Here is a 20,721-nt window from a genome sequence, read left to right as displayed (position 1 = left end):
CTAACTGAGAATTCTTAACAACATGAAACATGAAACAACATGAAAGTTTTGTTTTTTGTGTTAGTATAGAGAAAAGCATGGGAAAGTTGACATAGCAAGCCAGGACTCACCTATTCTGAAATTGAACAGACAGCTCTTTTTAATAATGTGCTTCAAGTAGAGAAACATGTATTCTTGCTATCATGTGACTAATAGGATTGAATGAAAAATCTCTGCTACTTATATGTATTAATGAAGTACTCTCACTCTTTTAAGTGACAAACTTTATAAATGATTCACACAAGATTTTAATATTAGATTTCAAGAAAAAAATTTCTTCAACATGTTTATTGGAAGTTCATATTAACATTAAAAACAGACATGTAAAAAGGAAGACAAGATTATATTTGTATTCCTCTTTGATATTGCATGTGGTATAGGTTTGGCAAACTTTTATTAAATTTATTACTACATATATCTATTTTGTTAAATATTTTTATTTGCTACTTATTAAAAAATGTTTTAAGTTCAAATGTACCTATACAGTAGAACAATTCACACCTCTCAAACTGCAATTTCATATTTAGGATTGGGGTAATATTTAAAATTGATAGGCTTTTCTATAAAACACATGTATGGTAAAGAAATATAGGTAATCAATCTGAGGGTAAAAATCACTGTTGAGGAGAGGAAAATTTATTCTTGATAAAATGTTCATATCTACAACATTGAGACCAGTTTTGATGACTCCTTAAGACAGGAACATAGTGATTCACAGAAGCAAACACTAATCAATAATGAAATTTCTTGTGCGTGCGTGTGTGTGTGTGTGTGTGTGTGTGTGTAATTATGGTTTCATTATGATTAGTGGTATGATTAATGCAACTATTGATGGCATGGAAATGTTGGTGCTGGTGATGGAAAATACTACTCATCACTCTTAACTACTTAGCAATATTTTCTTCCTTCTAGAAGTTTCTTGCCCTGGGAAAGGCTGCTATAACATGTTTTTCATTTGTTGATAGAATATACCAAAGCATATTAAGCAAAAGCATTTGATATTGAATATCTACAAAAAGTTGTCATTTACTTTATAATTTTTATTTATTTGTTTATTATTGATTTATTGTTTTGTGGTACAATACCCTCAGCTCTTCTATTTTGTATTTTGAGACAAAGTCTTGCTAAGAGGCAGAGATTGGTTTTGAACTTGGAATCCACCTGCCTCAGCTTCTTACTGAGCTGGGATTTGAAGTACACTCCACCGTGCCCAGGGAAAGTTAGCATTTCTTACTCTAATCTCTAATACTTTACTTTTTTAAAAAAGTAATGGTGAAGAGTGGATTCATTCCTTTAGGCTTTATAAGACTTAGTTTATTCAAAGTTCAAATTGGTACCAACTTGAGAGAAAAGACTAAATAAATAACTGGATGGAAAGGGCCAACTGTGCTTTCCCCAAACACAGCAACTACTCTGAATGCCTCCAAGGGATAGAGTACACAGTAAAACTTAGGATGCACACACACACACACACATACACACACACACACAATATATATATATATATCCCTGCTCAGCATATACATATGTGTGTGTGTATGCTTAGCAGAGATTTCTAAGTAAAAGCAAAATATAATTTTTTTACAAGTTATGTATGATATCTTTGATTTTTTTTTACTCATTTAAGAATAACAATGTTGAAGAAGACATTGGGAAGCGGTACTTAAAAAGTTCTTGAAGACTGATTTATGAATGTGCTTAAGTAGATAAGAGAAAAATACAGAAAAATTCTCTCCAACTTCCCTTTAGTACTTAAATAATATTCTCAATTTCAAAAAAAAAAAAGGAGTAAAGCTGCAGATAATTTGGACTGTCTTTCAATGCCAATGAACCCTCAGTTTAATTTAGTCTTGAGACCAAGAGGTGTTCTGTAGCTATTTGACACTGCAATTAAATATGGTTTTTCAATTTTTCAAGTATTCTTTTCTAATTAAAGGCTTCCTAATGCGTGTATGCATTTGCTGATTTGTAACTTGAAATTGCAAATCACTTAACCTCTAAAGTTCAGTAAGCCTCTAAACCTTTTAGCTTAGCTATTGATATTCTAATCATGAAATTAAAGCATCCACAGTAGGCAGATGAGCTAATGTAAGTGGTGTCCATGTTTTCTTTAGTGTAGAAATCAATAATACTATCTTGACAACTTTCAGTTCAATGATCTATCTACTGGAAATGGACTTAACTTTTAAAATAGATGTCTAAAATATGTGCTATTTGAAGTAACAGCTCTATGATTCCACATTTTTAAATTTATTTTAACTCATATGTGAAAATATAGCAATTATATATATTAATGATATGTTGTGGTATCCTTTGACACATGTAAAAATTGTGAAATGTTTAAATCAAATTAATGATTCTCCTCAAATATTTATCATTTATTTATGATGAAAACCTTAAAAATACTTTTTTTTTTTTTTTTGCTTTTAGATGATACGTTATTGTTATCTATAGTCCCCTAGATGCAGTACCACATCAGAGCATCTTGCTCCTCCTCTTGTTACTCAGAATATTCATCAACATTTCCCCTATTCTCCACCACTCTGACTTCCCCAGCCTTTGTGAACCACCATATCACTCTCCACCTTTATAATATCAAATGTTTAGATTCCATACATAGGTGAGATCATGCAATACTTGTCTTTCTGTGCCTGGCTTATTTCATTTAACATAATGATCTATAGTTCCATCCATGCTGCCGCAAGGGACAGGGTTTAATTTCTCGGGCAGATTATTATCCTCTTTGTAACATTTTTTTTTTAATCTCCTCATCAGTTGAGCAACACTTTGGTTGTTTCCATTTCTTGGCTATTGTGAATAGTGCCACAATGAGCAGAGGAATGCAGATGGCCTTCCACATTCTGATTTCATTTTCTTTAGATATATTTCTCTTAGAACCACTGGTTCAGAAGTTGTTTTGTTATAAGATTTTTGAGGATCTTTCACACTAATTTCCCAAATGGACGTACTAATGTGCATTCTATCAAACATTGAGCAAGAGTTCTGTTTTTCCCCTATCTTCACCAGCTCTTGTTAGCCTCTAAGTCTTTTTGATACTAGCCATTTGTAATAGGGTGATGTGATATCTCACTGTGGTTCTGATATATTATTATATGATGTTTTGATGGTAACAGTTAAATTTTCTTCAGTGGCATAATATCTCATGACATCCATGAGAAATGCCAAATTCCAAAGGAAAACAGAGTGCAGCAAATTATAGAAATGGCTTTCAACTCTGTACAGGAAGAAAGCTAGAATCACACTGTCTTATTTTCCAGGTGCATATGTGCTCCAGGTCAAGGCCACCGATGCAGATGACCCGACCTATGGAAACAGTGCCAGAGTTGTTTACAGCATTCTTCAGGGACAACCTTATTTCTCTATTGATCCCAAGACAGGTAAATTTTTTATTAGAGAAAACCTAATCACCACTCCTTCAAATATTTAAACTTTAACTAATTCTTGGCATGGAAATCACCTATTCTAATACAGCAAAAAAGATTCTGTGAGCTTCATACTGAGCAAAGAAACTAGCATCTCACCTATCTGCTATAGATAGTGACTTGTGTAAATCTAAACATTTTCACATATACTTACAACTTCTCTGGTTGTCTTATTTTAAATTTTCAAAAGTCTACTTTTTTAATATCTGGCTAAATAACTTTTCATTCCAGGTTTCTTGGCTGAATTAAATTACATTCCATTTTTAGGCTTATCAGTGCATGGAGAAATCCTAGATCATTTTTGCTGTCTGTATAAGTGTCATAAGTGGCTGGCTAAAGCCAAGAGACACGTTTGTAATAAAGCAAAGTAGAGCATGAAAGACATGAAGACCATTGATTCTGTAGTCTGTGTCTTCAAAGCCATCACACTTCTAAAAAACAACAACAACAACAACAACAACCTAACCTAAATTGCAGATTTAAAGGCCAAATATAATATGGATGATGTAGAAAGGGCAGGAACATATGCACATAAAAGATCTTATATCCCTCCCGCTTTTTTTGTGGTGCAGGGGATTAAACTCAAGATCTCATGCATATTAGGCAAGTGATCTACCACTGAGGAAACCCTCACCCCTATTTTCCCTGATATATGACATGAGATCTCTGTTCTTCTAAGCAGTCTGTTTTTGAACACTAAATACATTGTTATGGAGATTCATCCACTCTAACCAGTGAATGAAGAAGGTATTCCATGTCACATCATAGTTAAAGCAGGAACTCCAGGTGATAGCCATTCTATCCCCTCTTATATAGTGCAATTAAATAAGTTGCAAAATAAATTGGGCACTATTATTTATGTTAGCTGAAGATAATCAGAATTGTCAACATATACTAAAATAAACTATCTTTAAAATTTGTAGATCAATTACTCTTCATGAAAAATATTAAATTTATAAATTTTAAGACACATTATATCTATGTATATATATATGTTTGTATACAATTTATTGATATAATCCAAATATATTTCCTAAAAGAGGTATGTGTTGAAATCTGGTATGCCAATGAGATATGTTATTAATAATTAGCCATCTACTAATGTTGCCTAGAAACAAAGCATATTGTTTTTCTACTAAATTGGAAACAAATGCAGGACCTACAGAACTTACTGTCATGCTCACTTATTTCCCTTGTGATGAAGTCAATGGGGGAAACAGAAATTTTGAAGCTGAGAGTAAGATAGTGAATTTCTTCTTTGTCTAGATCCAAAAAAAGAGTTGAGAGTAAAGAGAACACATCTTTCCTTTAAGAATTTCTTTGAGAAGTGTTATAGTTTGGATATGAGGTATTGCTACAAAACTCCTCTGTTAATGAAGCAATGTCCAGAGGTACAGTAATTGGATTGGGAGATCTGAAACCTAAAGTTCACCTTAGTTTGAAAGGACTAGATGGTAACTGTAAGCTGGTTGGGCATGGCTGGAGGAGACATATGACTGGGAATGTGCCCTGCAAGGGTACATCTTCCTTTCCCCACCTCCTGCCTCCTTAGTGCAAGGAGAAGAGCAGGATTCTTTTACCATACCCTTCCCCCATGATATGCTGCCTCACCTTGGGCCCAGAGCAAGGAATTGGCCATCTATGGACTGAGTCCTCTGAAACTGTGAACCTCAAATAAATTTTCCTTTCTTTAAGGTGTTCTTGTTGAGTATTTGGGGGACAGAGATAAAAGGCTAACTAAAACAAGAAGCAATTATAAGGGGAAGAGAATCCACAAGGTGAAAACCTCCTCTGGTTTAGACAGAGTATTGTAGATTAAAAGTCAGACCATGAAATGCTACCAGTGAGTGTGTGATGGGGAAGTAACCTTTAGAAGGTATTTTACAGTAAATATGGCAGTGAATGTAGGAAGATATATATCAATATCATTATTAAACAAGATTTTTGATTATTGTTAACTATGGGAAATTATTTATTTTAGAAGAACAGGGAAAATTGAAGAAGAAAAAAGTTGAGGATGTTGTTCAATGAAGTTTATGTTGACACAAAGTTTCCAAGATATTACAGAGTTTTGGAAAATGGGCAGAATATATAAAGGATTGATGAAGGGACATCATCTAAAATGTATCCTTTCATTAGATTGGGTCATTAGTTCTTCTTCATATATACATATATATGTGATTTTCTTAGTTGTAGGTGGACAAAATACCTATATTTAATTATTATTATTTTTTTTAATGTGGTGATAAGGCTCAAATCCAGTGCCTCACATGTACTATGTGAGTACTCTACCACTGAGCTACAACCCCAGCCCCTGGGCTATTTTTTTTTCTTAAAGAGTTTTAAATCATATCCAAATTTACTTTTATGGATAATCTGATAAGAAATGAAAATATGAATTACTTCAGTCTCTGAGGAGCACTCCTGAGAGACAAAAGAAAGAAAAAAAAAGTATATAGCAACTTGTGAAGAAAGAGGGTCAGTATTAGAATACTCTCATGGGTTTGCAATTATGTACTCTATAGACTGCATGTGTTTACATCCTAAGCAGGGTGGCCAATGAAAGATGAATGACTTCATGCTGTTAAGAAAAACTGTAGGTGATGAGGATATAATTAAAACCTAACTGAAAATAAGAAAAAAAATATACAGAGATAAACTAAAAAATATACAGAGAAGTGGCCAATGAAAGATGAATGACTTCATGCTGTTAAGAAAAACTGTAGGTGATGAGGATATAATTAAAACCTAACTGAAAATAAGAAAAAAATATATACAGAGATAAACTAAACACTTGTGTTAAGAATATACTAACTATAGTCAAATTAATACCATCCAGATATCAAGTATGTGAGTCAAGACAAATGCTCTCCTTTTGAGTCTACTTGGGCAGTATTAACTTTAAATAAATTCTAATTCATTTCAAAAGTATTACGCTACACCATAATATATGAATACACATTACGACTTTATAATTTCATGTTTGTATTTTTGTATAGTGCTTATTATATAGAACCAAATGTGAAACAATTCTGGCACAAAGTACATAATAGATTTTTGAAGCATTGATTTTCACTGGAGACAGAAGTCTTCGTAGTAGCCATGCCTCAGACCACTAGACAGGAAAAGAGTGGATGATGAGACACTTCATTAAGAGAATGAAAACTAGTTCTTCATGCACAAAAACCATTAAGAAGACTTTTTGTCAAATTTATCACCTTGTGGTAGATAAGAATAAATCAAAAATCAAGGATAATTGCAATTTCTCAGAAATACTTTCCATTTGTTCCAGCCATATAGCTTCTTTTTATGATTCCTCTTGCTGTTATTAAATAAAATGCATGAAAAGCCAATATTATCTAAAATTTTTCACATTTGAGTGTAGAGAACAGTTTAAAATAATTCTTAAAGGAAGAGTCTCATCAAAACTTCTGGTGCATAAATACTTAGGAAGAGATTAATATTTCTATATTTTATTTATTAGACATGAGAAAATAAAATTAATGTTTGTACTGATATTTCACTTTGATAAGCCTTTCTAACATTTCTGAGTAGATATGGCAAGATTTTTTTCTAAATATAAACACATGACATTAGTATAAATTAATTTATTGAATGCAATAAATCAAGAAAGGGTACTTTTTAAAATTTATTTATTTGATAATTTTTTTGTCTTAACCAAGAAATACTTTGCTATAGGTATGTTCATATATATGCCTTAAGTTATAAATCAATAATATTCATAAAAATCCAAATGTAAGTGCATCTATAAAACATGCATTATTTTATTATATTTAATGTTTATAAGATATTTAATTATTTATTATATCATACAATGACATTATTATATCATAAGCTTTTATCAGCTAATTATATAAATTATAATGCTTAATTATACTTAATGTTTAAAGAGCAATGAAAAGCCTTCATAAGTTATAAAATATTTTTTAAAAAGCAAAATAATGTAGTATTTTATCTAATGCATGGCATCAGAATACTGCTGAACATAGTAACCTTAATAATAGAGATATTCAAGTTAGAACAAAAAATATTACTCTTAATAACTGAATCTAATGCATTAATTAACGTTTAACATTTTTTAATTCATTTAGTTTTTTTCCAAATGATTCCAAGTAACTAGTCTGCATTAATTAACTAGTGATTTCCACATTGTATATCTACATTGTGTATCATATGGTGATGATATTTTGTACTTTTCTAAAATATCTGAGCCCTACTTGAGGAAGCTTATTGATATCAATTTCAATATATTTGTTATTCCATAAACTTTAATTTTGTCTGTATACAAGATATAAAAAAATCAACATTTTAACATTTTAAATGCAAATTTTAGCAGTATTATGTATATTTACATTGTTATGCAACCAACAATGGACAGATATATTGTATAAATAACAAGGTATAGATATAGATATAAAACTAGTATTCTATGTCCAGAAATTTTTGGCCAATTTATTTACATTAAATTTTAAACATGTGTCCTTTCTAAATTCTTTTAGAATTTGTGGATGTATACATCATTTATATAATTTATACCAAAACAGTTAAGGGAAAATGCAGTTGCATGAGCTACTTTGGTTTTTTTTTGTTGTTGTTGTTGTTGTTCTGATATTCCAGGCTGTGTGACCCTCCTTAGTTCAGTGACCTTACCAAGATTTTTGTTCTTGAGTCTATCATCGTTCATCCAGATAGAATAATCTTCAAGTCTATATCCTATGTGTTCTTATGTTTTGACTAAAGCTTTTTTTTTTTTTTTTTTTTAGGTTTTAAAGTGTGTTGGTATTCTAAAGTTTATACTAATATCGCAGCATGGACCATACCATATGTTTTGAGCCAATACTTTATAAGACCATGCAAATGCCTGTGATGTCTTGTGTCTTGAAAATTATTTTCATATTAATTCATAATATAATTTTGTCAAACTTAAATTTCTAATATCTCCATCCTTCAAGGATTAGAGTGCTCACACAAAGTAGCCATTCCTTCAATATGTGTTGGCCAGAGTGAATGAATTGCCAGGAAACATTAAAACAAAGACTCCTTATGGACACACCAAGGGCAAGGAAATCAATAGATGCAGTACATATTAAGAAGAAAAATGTGTCAAGGAAACGCACCATTATTAAGATAAAAAAGCACACATGTTTTGCTATTCTGCAATGTTTTGCATATGTGTAGCAGTATTAGCTGGCCATGAATGCATCATAGAAAAAGATCCCCTTATATTGGGCATTGTCCCTCTTTAAGAGAAGTGTAATTGAGTTCCACTAGCCTTGTTTTAGAATGAGCAGAAAGATCTAAGAATGTTTGACCTTGAAAAGACAATACTCCAGAGGGATGTAAAATATGCTGGTAGGAATTAGTTTCATTCTGTGTTGCTTTCGAGGAGAAGCTCTCTCAATGGCTCTCTCATCTAAATACACTGTTTGTGTGTGTAAAAAGGGGATGTGTCATAATCTTATGAGCTTGACATCACTGGATTTGGTATCATAGATCAATACCATGACCGGTAATGTATTTAATTAATAATTTGTTTTATGTACATTTATTTATAACCTATGGCCTGGCAGGTTCTTGGCCACTGTGATACTGAGATGAATCAAGTAGATTCCCATCTACTGGGTGGAGCCCATCAAGTCCTCAGAAGGTTATATTTGAATTTTGTAAGACACGATTTTCTATGATGAATAATGCTACTAATGGACACTACAGATATAGACTGATTAGAGGGGTGAAACTTCTTGAGAAACATCTCCTGGGGAAAATGACTCCTAAGTCCTATGGAACTGTTAAGGCCTATTATAGTGGGAGTTCCCTGTTAAAAATAACTTGTTAATTCTTCTTATTATCTAAATACATTGTTGACAACATTTACATCTGCATCCATCACTGCATACATGAAGTTCATATAAACTTCATGTATGCAGTGATGGATGCAGAATTTTTACTAATATCTATAATGGCTTGGGTATGAGGTTTTTCCTGAAAATTCCTGTTTATGCAGGAATATTTAGAGGTAAACTTATTTGGCCATGAGACCTATAAACTTATCTGTCCATCTTAGTTTAAATCACTGGGTAATAACTACAGGCAGGTGGGATGTGGCTGGAGGAGATAGATCACTAAAGGATGTGGCCTGAAAGTGTATCTTCCCTGTGGCCCTTCCTCGCCACATGCTTTCTCTTTCTCTACTTCCTCACCCAGCCACAGGGGAGAAGCTTTCCTTCACTGAACATGTTCCCCCATAATGTGTTGCCTCATCTTGGGCCCAGGGCAATGGAGTCAGTCTGCGATGGACTAGACCTTTGAAATTGTGAGCCCCAAATTAGCAGTTCTTCCTCTTATTTGTTCTTGTTGATAATTTCTGTCAGAGAGAGAAAATCAAAACAATATGGTTTAAAAATGCATCATTTTTGGCCAATTAAGTCTAAAAGGAAATGAAACTCAGTAACTTTTCAAATCAACTGATAACAAAAACCAGATCTCTTATTTAGTGTTTTTAATTACTTAGCTGTGAAATTGAAAATGGAAATATATATTATGCCTGCTAAAGTTCTTAGTTCTTACACTATTATTGTTCTTCCTATCCTGCCATCTATCTTTAACAGGCTTATATATAAAATATATTTTCTACTGCTTTCTCCACATTATTACTTGTGTAAAGGTTGATTATTACTTGGTCAATCCTGGAGCCTATGATTTACTTAAAGAGATCACTCTCTGGTCAAAAATAATGTTTATTCAAGATGTTTCTCATGATAGAGCAATTATAATACAGCTAAGTCCAAACTAAATCCTTCATCCCATTCAAAATTATATCAGAAATTCTTTTCTGCAAATAGTGACCAGAATTTTTAAAAACACATTAAATAATAATCTCTCTTGAAAAAAATGTATGTATGCTTTTTTCCATATGGTAAATTAACTATTACTTTATTAAAATCTACTTTTTAAAATATTATTTTTTTAGTGGCTTCTGTATGCTTGACATTATTGTAAGTAAGTATTCTCCAAAAATACAGAGAAAAAAGCTTGCTTTCAGCAACTTATATTTTGTTGGGGACCACAAACCAAAGAGAATAATTAAGAAAAATAAACAGGGTTTTGAATAGCAATAAGAACTAAAGAGAAAATGACAAAGGTCATGAAATGCTGAGGACTAGTATCTCTCATAGAATAATGACCCAACCCGAGTATGAAAAGTTGTTCATTGCTTGAACTTGCAGATGTGTTATACTATATGCAAAGAAGAGCTAAGTAGCTTATTTAATTTATCCAGCAGATAATCTGCTATGGAGATGGGGATCATCCTGTTTCCTTTCAGTGGACCCAAGTAATCCCAAGGGTCTTTCTTAATGAATCAGAGGAGTCAAAAAAGAATTACAGATGCTGCTTCTGTTGCTGCCTCAGAAGATGGTGAATGGGGATGAGGATACAGGCAGTTAGGCATCCTCCAGAAGATGAAAATGTTTAGAAAGGAACACAGCACTGCTGACAGCTGGACTCGAGGCTAACAAGACCCTCTAGAATTGATATGGTATCAAGCCATTATATTTATGGTAATTGGTGACAGAAGCAATAGGAAACAAATTTAGCATGAGAGTTTGGATCAAATGACCAAGAATATTTTAAAAGATAACTTTGAGAAAAAAATCTGAAGGAAGTTGAGAAAATTTTCATGAACCTACGATGGGATAACGTTTGCAGGAGGCAAAAAGAGAAGGTAGAGACCTGCAGTGAGTCAGGAAGGGTGTTAAGGGGAGACAATCAGAGAGCTCAGTGGGAAGGTGGGGATTTTGTGAAAACTTTGAGTCCTGCAGTTTCTGAAGACTTCAGAGAGAAGATCATTGGAAACTCACCATTATAGCTGCTCTAATGAGAACACATTGGTGGCCTTGGGGACTTCTTGGGGCTAGATTACTCAGTGAATGGAGAATGACGGGATTCATTTGTTGTTCATCTCCCAAACCCAAACTATAATTCTATTCTAAATCTCTAGGACTTGGAGGGAAGAAAATAACCTGATTCCCTTCTGTCTTTGAAAATATTTTCTTCTTCCATGACACGATAAAGATTGATTAAAATATAGCATAGACATTTCTGTCTCGGAATTAAGCTTTAAAATGACATGGAGATGAACTGGGAAGAATGTAAAAGGCTTTTGCAATGAACCTTATTCTATGTATTTATTTGATATTTATTGCAAAATAAATAGATACACGGGAAAAAGACCATAGTGAATTGCTAAATCAGAGCATTGATATGGGGGATATTGTGTATCTTCCCTAAATAAAAGGAAAGAAAAAAACATGCTTGTATTTTCTGATTTGCAGGCAACAAAACATAAAGGAAAGTGGTTTCAAAATAATGAGTATCAAGTACACTAAAAAATATTGCATATTATTTTACCTCTATTACGTGAAGGTAAATAATTTTACCTTTATTACATATAGAAAAAATATAGAGAGTTGTATTAATAAAGGTGAAACAGGAAAATAGATATACATTCATAGAAATTATTAAGAATCTTTTCAGTCTTCTGGCAGCCTTCTGTCTATTGAGGGAAGATAAGAAAAAAAGAGCAAGTGTGTACCATGAATAACGGGCATCTGTACCTGAATCCTGTTGGATATAGTCACAGATGAGTCAGAGATGGAGCTGGTCATTGAGGCAGAAATGACTTCATAGGAACGAGAAAAATGAGCAGCCTGCCATCTGTGGAACAGAGACAATAAGAGTGAGATGCCTGGAAAAGTACAGGGGCACAGGTAGCCTGGCAAGGCTGGGATAGCAGAGGTGGAGTGCTCCAAGGTGTGAACCTGAAATGCCACCCTCTCGGAATCTATGACTGGTGGTGGTGCGTGACTGCAGTGAAGGCATTTCTCCTGAGAGTTTCTCTACCCCAACTCTGTTTATAGGGAATATAACAATTCTGGAATTTGCATTGCTCAAATGATTCCCGACCACCTTGTCCCTTCTTTAAATCACCATCATTTTGAATATATGTGTAATATCATGATTGGTCCAAGACTAAAAGTTAGGTTATCAATGCTAGTATACCATGGTCACCCACAAATTAGAAATGTCAGTCTCCCACTGATTGACACAGTCACTACACTGCTGAAAATGAAAGACAGCAGGATGAATCTATCAATCTGTCTCAGATAATAATAATAACAACTGTAATGGTAACAACAACAATAATAGTAAATCTATATTAAATCCAGTAGGGGATTGTGCATAATAGTCCCCCAAATTGTGTTTTTATTCTGGACTGTCACCAAATAGATGTCAGAAGACTTTTTGTGATACTGAAAAGTGATCACATAATTTTCAAGATGCTTTCTCAAAAGGCTTATTTGTCTTTGAATAACACAGTTGTCTGCCTGTTTTGCCCCTCTGCAGTCTTGTTTCATGTCATGTTCTCTCATCTGCTGGGCCTGAGGGCTCTTCCAGTGGGCTTTGAAGTAGGGACGCTCTGCTGTCTCCTCTCCTTAGAAAGCCCCCGAGTCCAAGGCACTTGCTCTTATAGTCTTCACAACACTCATCATCATATGAAATTGCCTAAATCACTGTGTACTTCCTTATGATCTGCTTTTTACTCCCACAAACACAAACCCATTAAATATAAATTTTGAAAGGAACTGTACAGAGAGTGTATGAATTATCATCCCATATGTCTCATATGCCACTATGGGACAGTTTGAGATTAGTTTAATTAAACTACAATTGGCTAAAGCACATGCACACTTTAGAGAATCACTAAGGCATACATAGTACCTGGAGAAGGAATAACAAGAGGGTGCTGTTAGCTCACTAAGACTTAAGGAGAGAGAGGGTCTAGGGACACAGGCATTATCTAGTGAGGGTCCCTGGGATAGAAGGAATGGGTTGTGGGCTACTATGGGAACAAAAGCCCAGGCCAATTTCTGTTTTACTTGACAATACACTGCCAATAGACCTAAGGCTTCCTGGAGCCAAGGAGCAAAGTCTAGAAAAGCATTAAAGTAGATCTGTGGGGTGGGGGCGGGGGTGGAGGCAGCAATTGAGTGTGTCTATTATATCCTCAATTCTTTTTTTAATTATTTTTATTTTTTTATTAGCTACACATGACAGTACAATGATCTTGACAATTCATACATTTGAATCAAATGGGGTGTAATTTCTGATTTTTCTGATTGTACAGGTTGCAGAATCATATTGGTCATACAGTCACCTATATACATATAGCAATAATAATATAATAATAATCTAATGTCTATTTTATTCTGCTGCCCTTCCTACCTCCCTTCCCCTCCCCACTCCCCTCCCATCACATCTCTCTACCCAATCTAATGTGACACACTTCTTCTTTTTTTTTCTCTTCACAACATTATATGTGTATTCTGTATAACGATGAGGATCTCCTTCCATCTTCCGTGCAATTCCCCTTCTCCCTCCTTTTCCCACCCATCTCTCTTCCCTATTTAAAGACCTAAAAAGAGCATAGTACAGGGACACAGCCACATCAATGTTTATAGCAGCACAATTCACAATAGCTACACTGTGGAACCAACCTAGATGCCCTTCAATAGATGAATGGATAAAAAAAAATGTGGCTTTATACACAATGGAATATTACTCAGCACTAAAAAATAACAAGATCATGGCATTTGCAGGGAAATGGATGGCATTAGAGCAGATTATGCTAAGTTAAATTAGTCAATCCCTAAAATACAAATGCCAAATATCTTCTCTGGTATAAGGGGGGTGACTCAAAATGGGATAGGGAGGAAGAGCAGGAGAAGAAGATTATATCCTCAATTCTAATAACAAAAGGTGAATGAAATGTTTACTTTAGTACAAGGCCTGCCTGATATGTGGTCCCATGTCTTAGTACTGCACTTTACCTCTTCATTCAAAAAATAGCTTTTGTAAAATTATATTCTAGATGATCACAGATGCTGTTTATGATATTTTTTTCCTATATAATATTGTGTTATTTTTCATCTCAAAATGGCATTCTTGGAACATTTACTTTATTTTATAAAATAATCAGACATCCATTAAGATTGAGGGACTATTGCCAAAGAAAATAAACTCTCTGCAGACTATTTTTCTTTGTTATATTATTTTAAATGTGTAAAACTATCTCAATCATATATGTCCATTTATATTGGCAGAAACTATGTAACAATATTTTTCCCATTCTACTTGTCTTGATTAATACATTAGAAATATCCTCAGTTAGAAGATATTCAAATCATCCCAGGATTAATTATCTCTGTCTCCTTTTATCCAACAAATATGATTTATTTTAGAATTATATGGTATGAATTAAAGTAAGTGGCATCATTTTTGTGAAATATTTATACTGTTCTATAAAATTCATGGGTTTGTTTTCAACTGCTCTCCTATAAGTCAGCCACTGTATCTATATACAAATACCAAAAGGAAGGTAGATAGGATGGACACTAATACTAACATGTAAACTTAGTTGGCATGAAGCATTTTCTTCTGCTTCCTGCTGTCTGGTATGGAAGTACTGCAGCTCAGTTCTTTGCAAAGTCCTCCTACATCAAAACCATGTAATCTATTCTTGCTTGTTTGATTGGTTTTCATATTTTAATTGATTGATAAACAAGTGGCCTTAAGAGGAATAATTTCCTGAAAGAGAAATTTTCAGCATTTTAAAAAGTGATGTAATGAAAAATTCTCTTTTCATGTTCAATATTGTAGTCTTCCCGATTCCCCAGATTTGTACAAGATACAAAAATGTGCAAATGTTGCATTTTATTTCTGTGGAACCGTGGTTTCTTGAATGTAAGTGATGGCGGTAAGACCATCATTCTCATCATCACATATATTCTTGCTCTTCCAAAATTTTAATGTACTACCTTATAGTTAGGCAGCATGGTACCAAAGGAGGGCAGGGAGCAGAAGGCAGGTCACCTATCATACCCAGGGCAGATGAAGAGGGCAGGGTGGCAGGTGCCATGGGGACATCTTGACAAAATTAAAAATCACAGGGGGAAAAAAGATCACAGGAAAAAAAAAAACAGATATTCTGAAAGTGAGTTATATGTATCTACCCCCTTTGCAATTGTATCTTAATGTTTTGATCTAACTTCATTTCAGTAGATAGCTTTTTTATACACTTCACTAAGCAGAAAGAATCAAGTCCAAAATTCTCTTTCCCTTTCTCTCTTTCCTGCCGTCTCTCTTTTCTTTCTCTCTAATTTGATATTGAGGATTTTCAAGCACAAACGAATTAAACAAATAAAAATATTTTGTATATATTTGTAGTTATTATATTTAAAATAAATTGTGCAAAGCTAGGCCTTAGTGAATAGAAGAACAAGTCAGTAAGCATATGAACATACGAATCAAACTCAGGGATTTATCTAAAATTTGCAGAAAGCATAACTCAGAAAGAAGTCACACAGATTAAGGTAGGCAGGACAGAGACATTAAAAAGTAGAGATGAAAAATCTTAGTTGTAAGATTTAGTTGGAAATAAGGCATCAGGAGCTTAAGCTGGAGACAAACAGATTGAATCAAAATGGTGTCAGTACCAATTCTTGAATAAAACATCAGTAGCAAAATGAAGGCTGTCATTTTATAATTATTTCTTCCAAGTGTCAAAAGAAATTTCAGATTGCAGTTAAATCTGAATTGGCTTCAAAATGGCATTTGGTAGTTGGATAGTAAGTAGAAAGCAAAGATAAAATGAGGATGCATATTTGGTTTGTGATTTCAATGTTATGTGCTCCTGTTGACACTCTTTGTCATACTTGCTCCCTTACGAAACCACACTATCAATGCCACACAGGTTGAAGGCAAAGGCTGTCCCATCTTACCCTAAAACCATTGACTGCAAATAGGAATTAGGTTTAAAATGCATTCAGTTTTTGTTTTTTTAAAGAATGCTGGAAGCTTTTACTTACTTCCTTATGAATAAGTGTAAATATAAATTAGTTCTAAATTTGGACACAAAAGTAGAAAATGAACATCATGTATAAATATGCATATGAACCATTAAATTTATGACTAAAAATGTAATTATGGATAAATTCACTCGAACAATCATTTATTTGGTCAACCAGCTGTTGAGTTCCTTCCAAATATCAGGCACTGTCCTAGTGCTGGAGGACCTGGTGACAAAGGAGACAGAAGTCCCAGAAGTTATAAAGCTTAATGATACCTAAATGAAAAATCTATTGCTAAAGTAACTGAGGGAGATGGTGAAAGACAAAATATAATATGCAAAGGAGATTATTCATGAATTTAAAAAAAACTAAGTGGCATATTTATCCTAGAAAATGAAAGTGAAGAAGAAAATGGTAATCATTAGAAAGTGAACACTCAACAGAAATTGACCATATACATTTTTTCACATGATTATGTTTACCAATTTTTTTAATCAATTCTTATTTGAAATAGACACATTTGTATAAATAAAATTTAACCTAATGTTCTTAATTACATTTTAGAACTAATATGGTAGTTTTTAATAATTCCTCACTGCTGCTCTATATCTCATTGTAGGGTTGTTTCCAAAATATATTAAATTATATCTTAAGTATTGAGCATTTAAGGTGTTTTTAAATAACACATGATTTTTCGCCAGCATAACTTTGCGAGTGAATCTACATAGAATCATTTTATTGTGGTTGCAATCTATTTTATTAAGGAAAGTACAGGATTTGTGATGTTTGTCTTCTGTTACTATTTCCCCCTTAAGGTATTATTAGAACAGCTTTGCCAAACATGGATAGAGAAGTCAAAGAACAATACCAAGTTCTCATTCAAGCCAAAGATATGGGAGGACAACTAGGAGGACTGGCTGGAACAACAGTAGTCAACATCACCCTCAGTGACGTCAATGACAATCCACCTCGCTTCCCCAAAAGTATGTAATTTACCCTAACTCAAAATTTGCAGAGCCATTTGAAATTATTGAATTACAATGTTATATAATGCATTAGCAATTAAAATCATTTCCCATTTTTTTGGTTTTAGGGAGCATAAGTCAACAGATAAAAATTGCATGACTTCACAATTTATAATTTCAATGTAATTCACATCCCATGTTATTTTAATAGAAAATAGAGTTAATAATTGAACAATCAGACTTATTAAATCAATGTTAACTAAAACAAAATATTTATAGTTGTTTGGGTGGGATCTTACCCTGATACATTATTAACTTAAGATGTAACACAAATATGCATAATCTGATATAAGACATCATATTTATAACACATGTACCATCATATTTTTTATTATATATTTAACATAATAATTCTGTGACTACGTTTTTGTAAATATACACATGGAACTATTTTCATATACTTTTGTGCATAGAATGATATTGATGATATTTTATTATTTTAGTTCTGACTAGTTATTTCATTTTAGTTTTGCAATAGGTGAAAATTGCTACAATTCCTTTTGATAATAGAATGGTTCACACCTGTATCCTCTCTATAACTCTGTGTTTCCCTTTGAAAATGAGTATTTCTCACTTGTATTTCATCTAGTTTTCTGTTACAGTATTACATTTAACACCAATCAGTACCTATTCACTTCCCAGTGCATTTTGGGGAATTATTTCTCTGTTCCTCAGAGTTAGAATATTGATGCTGAATGGTTTTAGTCATAGTTTTATAAGAAATTTGATTAAGTCACCAGGTAGTTGTCTAGAGAGTTTAAAAACCAAAATGATTTTTCTTTTTTCCACTTCAGAAGGACAATTAGGAAGCTCATCTACTAAAATCTGTAGCACTAAGAATATTTAAATAATTGTATGTTTTATTGTTTTGGCTACATGTTTTCATATTTGAATGCTTTGTAACTTTTTTCTTTATAGTTTCAACCTATATTTTCTTCATTGGTATATTTTTTATTTAGTAATCAGAAAGTCTAATTGCCAAATGTTTGGAATGGCATTTAGAAATCATTATACTTTAATGCATATGTTGATTAGTCAATTGAACCATTCTACCAGGACACATATTTTAAAATGCCATGTGATTCATGCTAAACATACATAGTTTCTGTCAATTTAAAAAATGTATGAATTTGTTTCAAAGATAACACCAAACTTTAGAACATGGAAAGTATATAACAAAGTTTACTAGATAACGTTATGAGAAATAACACAAAATTCCTTAAAGCAATATTTTTTCTTACTTTTCCATTGAGGGAAACAGAAAAAAATTTAAAAGGAGAAACAAATAATTAATTTGATTACCTATCATATGATCTCATTAAAGAATATGGTTCCAATTCTAAAAGCTTTCCATGTTTTTCTTTTCTTTTCTCCTTTAGTTCTTTCTTTTCTTATTCCTTTCTTTCTGTTTTTTTTTTTATGTCTGCTTTAAATACGGCAAGCTGTGATAGATTACTGAGCAGTATAGATTGAGAGATTATTCTGTTTGCTTGTAAAATGTAGGATATTAAACATGGGTTCAGATTCAGGTTTTGTGTATATAAAAGCATGTGGAATCTATAGTGTAGCAAATATGTTCTGGGAAATGTGATATTCTTATTTATATGGGTGATAGTGGTGTTTCCAGGTCAGAAATTCAAAACCACTACCAGTGGAAAGATGTCCTATTAGTGGGTATGTGTCAGGGTTTTAGCCCCTGGTTTCCTCCTAACCTGCGGGAGAGATGGGGAAAGCATGCCCTGACCAGGATGAGCCAAGAAAGGCAAAGGTTGACTGGCCGTCTGCATCCAGGCGCCCACACCCTGCCCTCCCTCCACGAAGGACAATCAGACACGCTAGGGAGACAGGTCAAAGCAGGATCTTGTTTATTGGGGAAGTACACACAGCTAATATAATGCACAGGAGCCAATCAGGATAAAGGTCAGAGGGGTGGAGTGAGTTCACGTGTACACCCTTCCCATGTTCTGTAAGCAAAGGCAGGAGCTGTCCACAAGGGCGGAAGAGTCCTGGACCTATCTATCCTGGAGGTGGTCTGTTTTTTCTGTCACCACTGCACCACCTACTGGCTGATTGACAGGCGCCATCCCAGTCACATGTGCAGCCCCAAGACCGGGAAGCAGGCAGCAAGTCATGTCCTACAAGTATGGGTGAAGAGTATTTTGTAGAAGTTTGGGCAGGGATAATAGACCTGGAAAATACACAGTGAAAGTCTCGATTCAAGAGAAGCTACATATAGTTAGGAGACACAAATTCCTGCTTAGATCCCACTGAAACAGAAAGATAACTTTAGATCATATGTAGGGGGTAAAAGAATATGGATAGGTCCATAGGCTTGTTGGGTATTTATTCAAGTTTCAATTTGTGTTTTTAAGGGTGATTAAACAAGAAAGTATGTGAGAGATCAGAGCATTGAAACTGTTAGAACATTTATAAGCTATTCCATAAACTTTATGATTACAGTCTTATTTTCTTTTTTACAATAACATTATTAGATTAATATTTATCACTTTACCTATAAAGAAGATGGACCCTTAGAGAGATAAATACTCAGTTATCAACAATGAATTGAAGTTACAAGTTTTTAAACTCTGAAGTTCACAATTCTTCTAATTTAACATGATATTAAAAATAAAAACTATGGTTTTCTTTATATGCCACTCTAAAACAATATTATTTTAAATGCACCTCTAAAACAATCATAACATATATTAAAATGCCTATACTCATAAAGAGAAAAATGAGAGGGCAATAGAAAATTACCTAGCAGATCAATGTGATCAAATTATTTTATGATTGTATTACATGCACATTTGAACCACTGTCTGGCATTATAATAAGTGGGAGATATTGTTGAATTATTTGAAAGAAGAAGGTTTTCATGTTTTGCATGAATAAAAAATTAGTCCAACTGCCTGAAGTTTTACATGTCTTTGTGTCAAAACCTTTTTAGTGTAACATCATTTTGAATTACATTCATCAGAGGAAAAGACAGAATACATTTATACACAGTAAAACCATTTCTTTCGAGGCCAGTGCTCATTTAGTAGAAACATTTCTCATATGGAGCAATTAAACAGCAAATGTGACATAAAATTATGAACTGAAATGATATCTATTTGAATGTTAATGTCAAGAAAACATTTATTTCCTACATAAATAACTTAAAGGAGAATTCCCCAGACTAGCTATATTTGCTCATGACTCTTAAGCAGTTATGATAAAAAATCTTGCTTCAGATGAATTTGACATACTTTTTCCATTGCTTAAACATGCACAACATAATTT

The 20,721-nt window shown here is 33.3% G+C and overlaps 1 protein-coding gene across 1 annotated transcript in view; it reads left to right on the top strand.

Moving 5' to 3' along the window:
* Cdh12 (cadherin 12) overlaps positions 1–20,721 on the top strand; it is a 646,257-nt gene that overhangs the window by 549,895 nt on the left and 75,641 nt on the right. The window contains exons 5-6 of the mRNA XM_076856175.1: positions 3,318–3,437; positions 17,227–17,394. Of these exons, the coding sequence (XP_076712290.1) occupies positions 3,318–3,437; positions 17,227–17,394 (288 nt within the window). The remainder of the gene's footprint in view (positions 1–3,317; positions 3,438–17,226; positions 17,395–20,721) is intronic.

Source organism: Callospermophilus lateralis, chromosome 5 (genome assembly GCF_048772815.1).
Source record: "Callospermophilus lateralis isolate mCalLat2 chromosome 5, mCalLat2.hap1, whole genome shotgun sequence".
Taxonomy (NCBI): Eukaryota; Metazoa; Chordata; class Mammalia; order Rodentia; family Sciuridae; genus Callospermophilus; species Callospermophilus lateralis.
The sequence above is the reverse complement of the archived record's forward strand: the minus strand, read 5'-3'. Positions and strand labels throughout refer to the sequence as shown.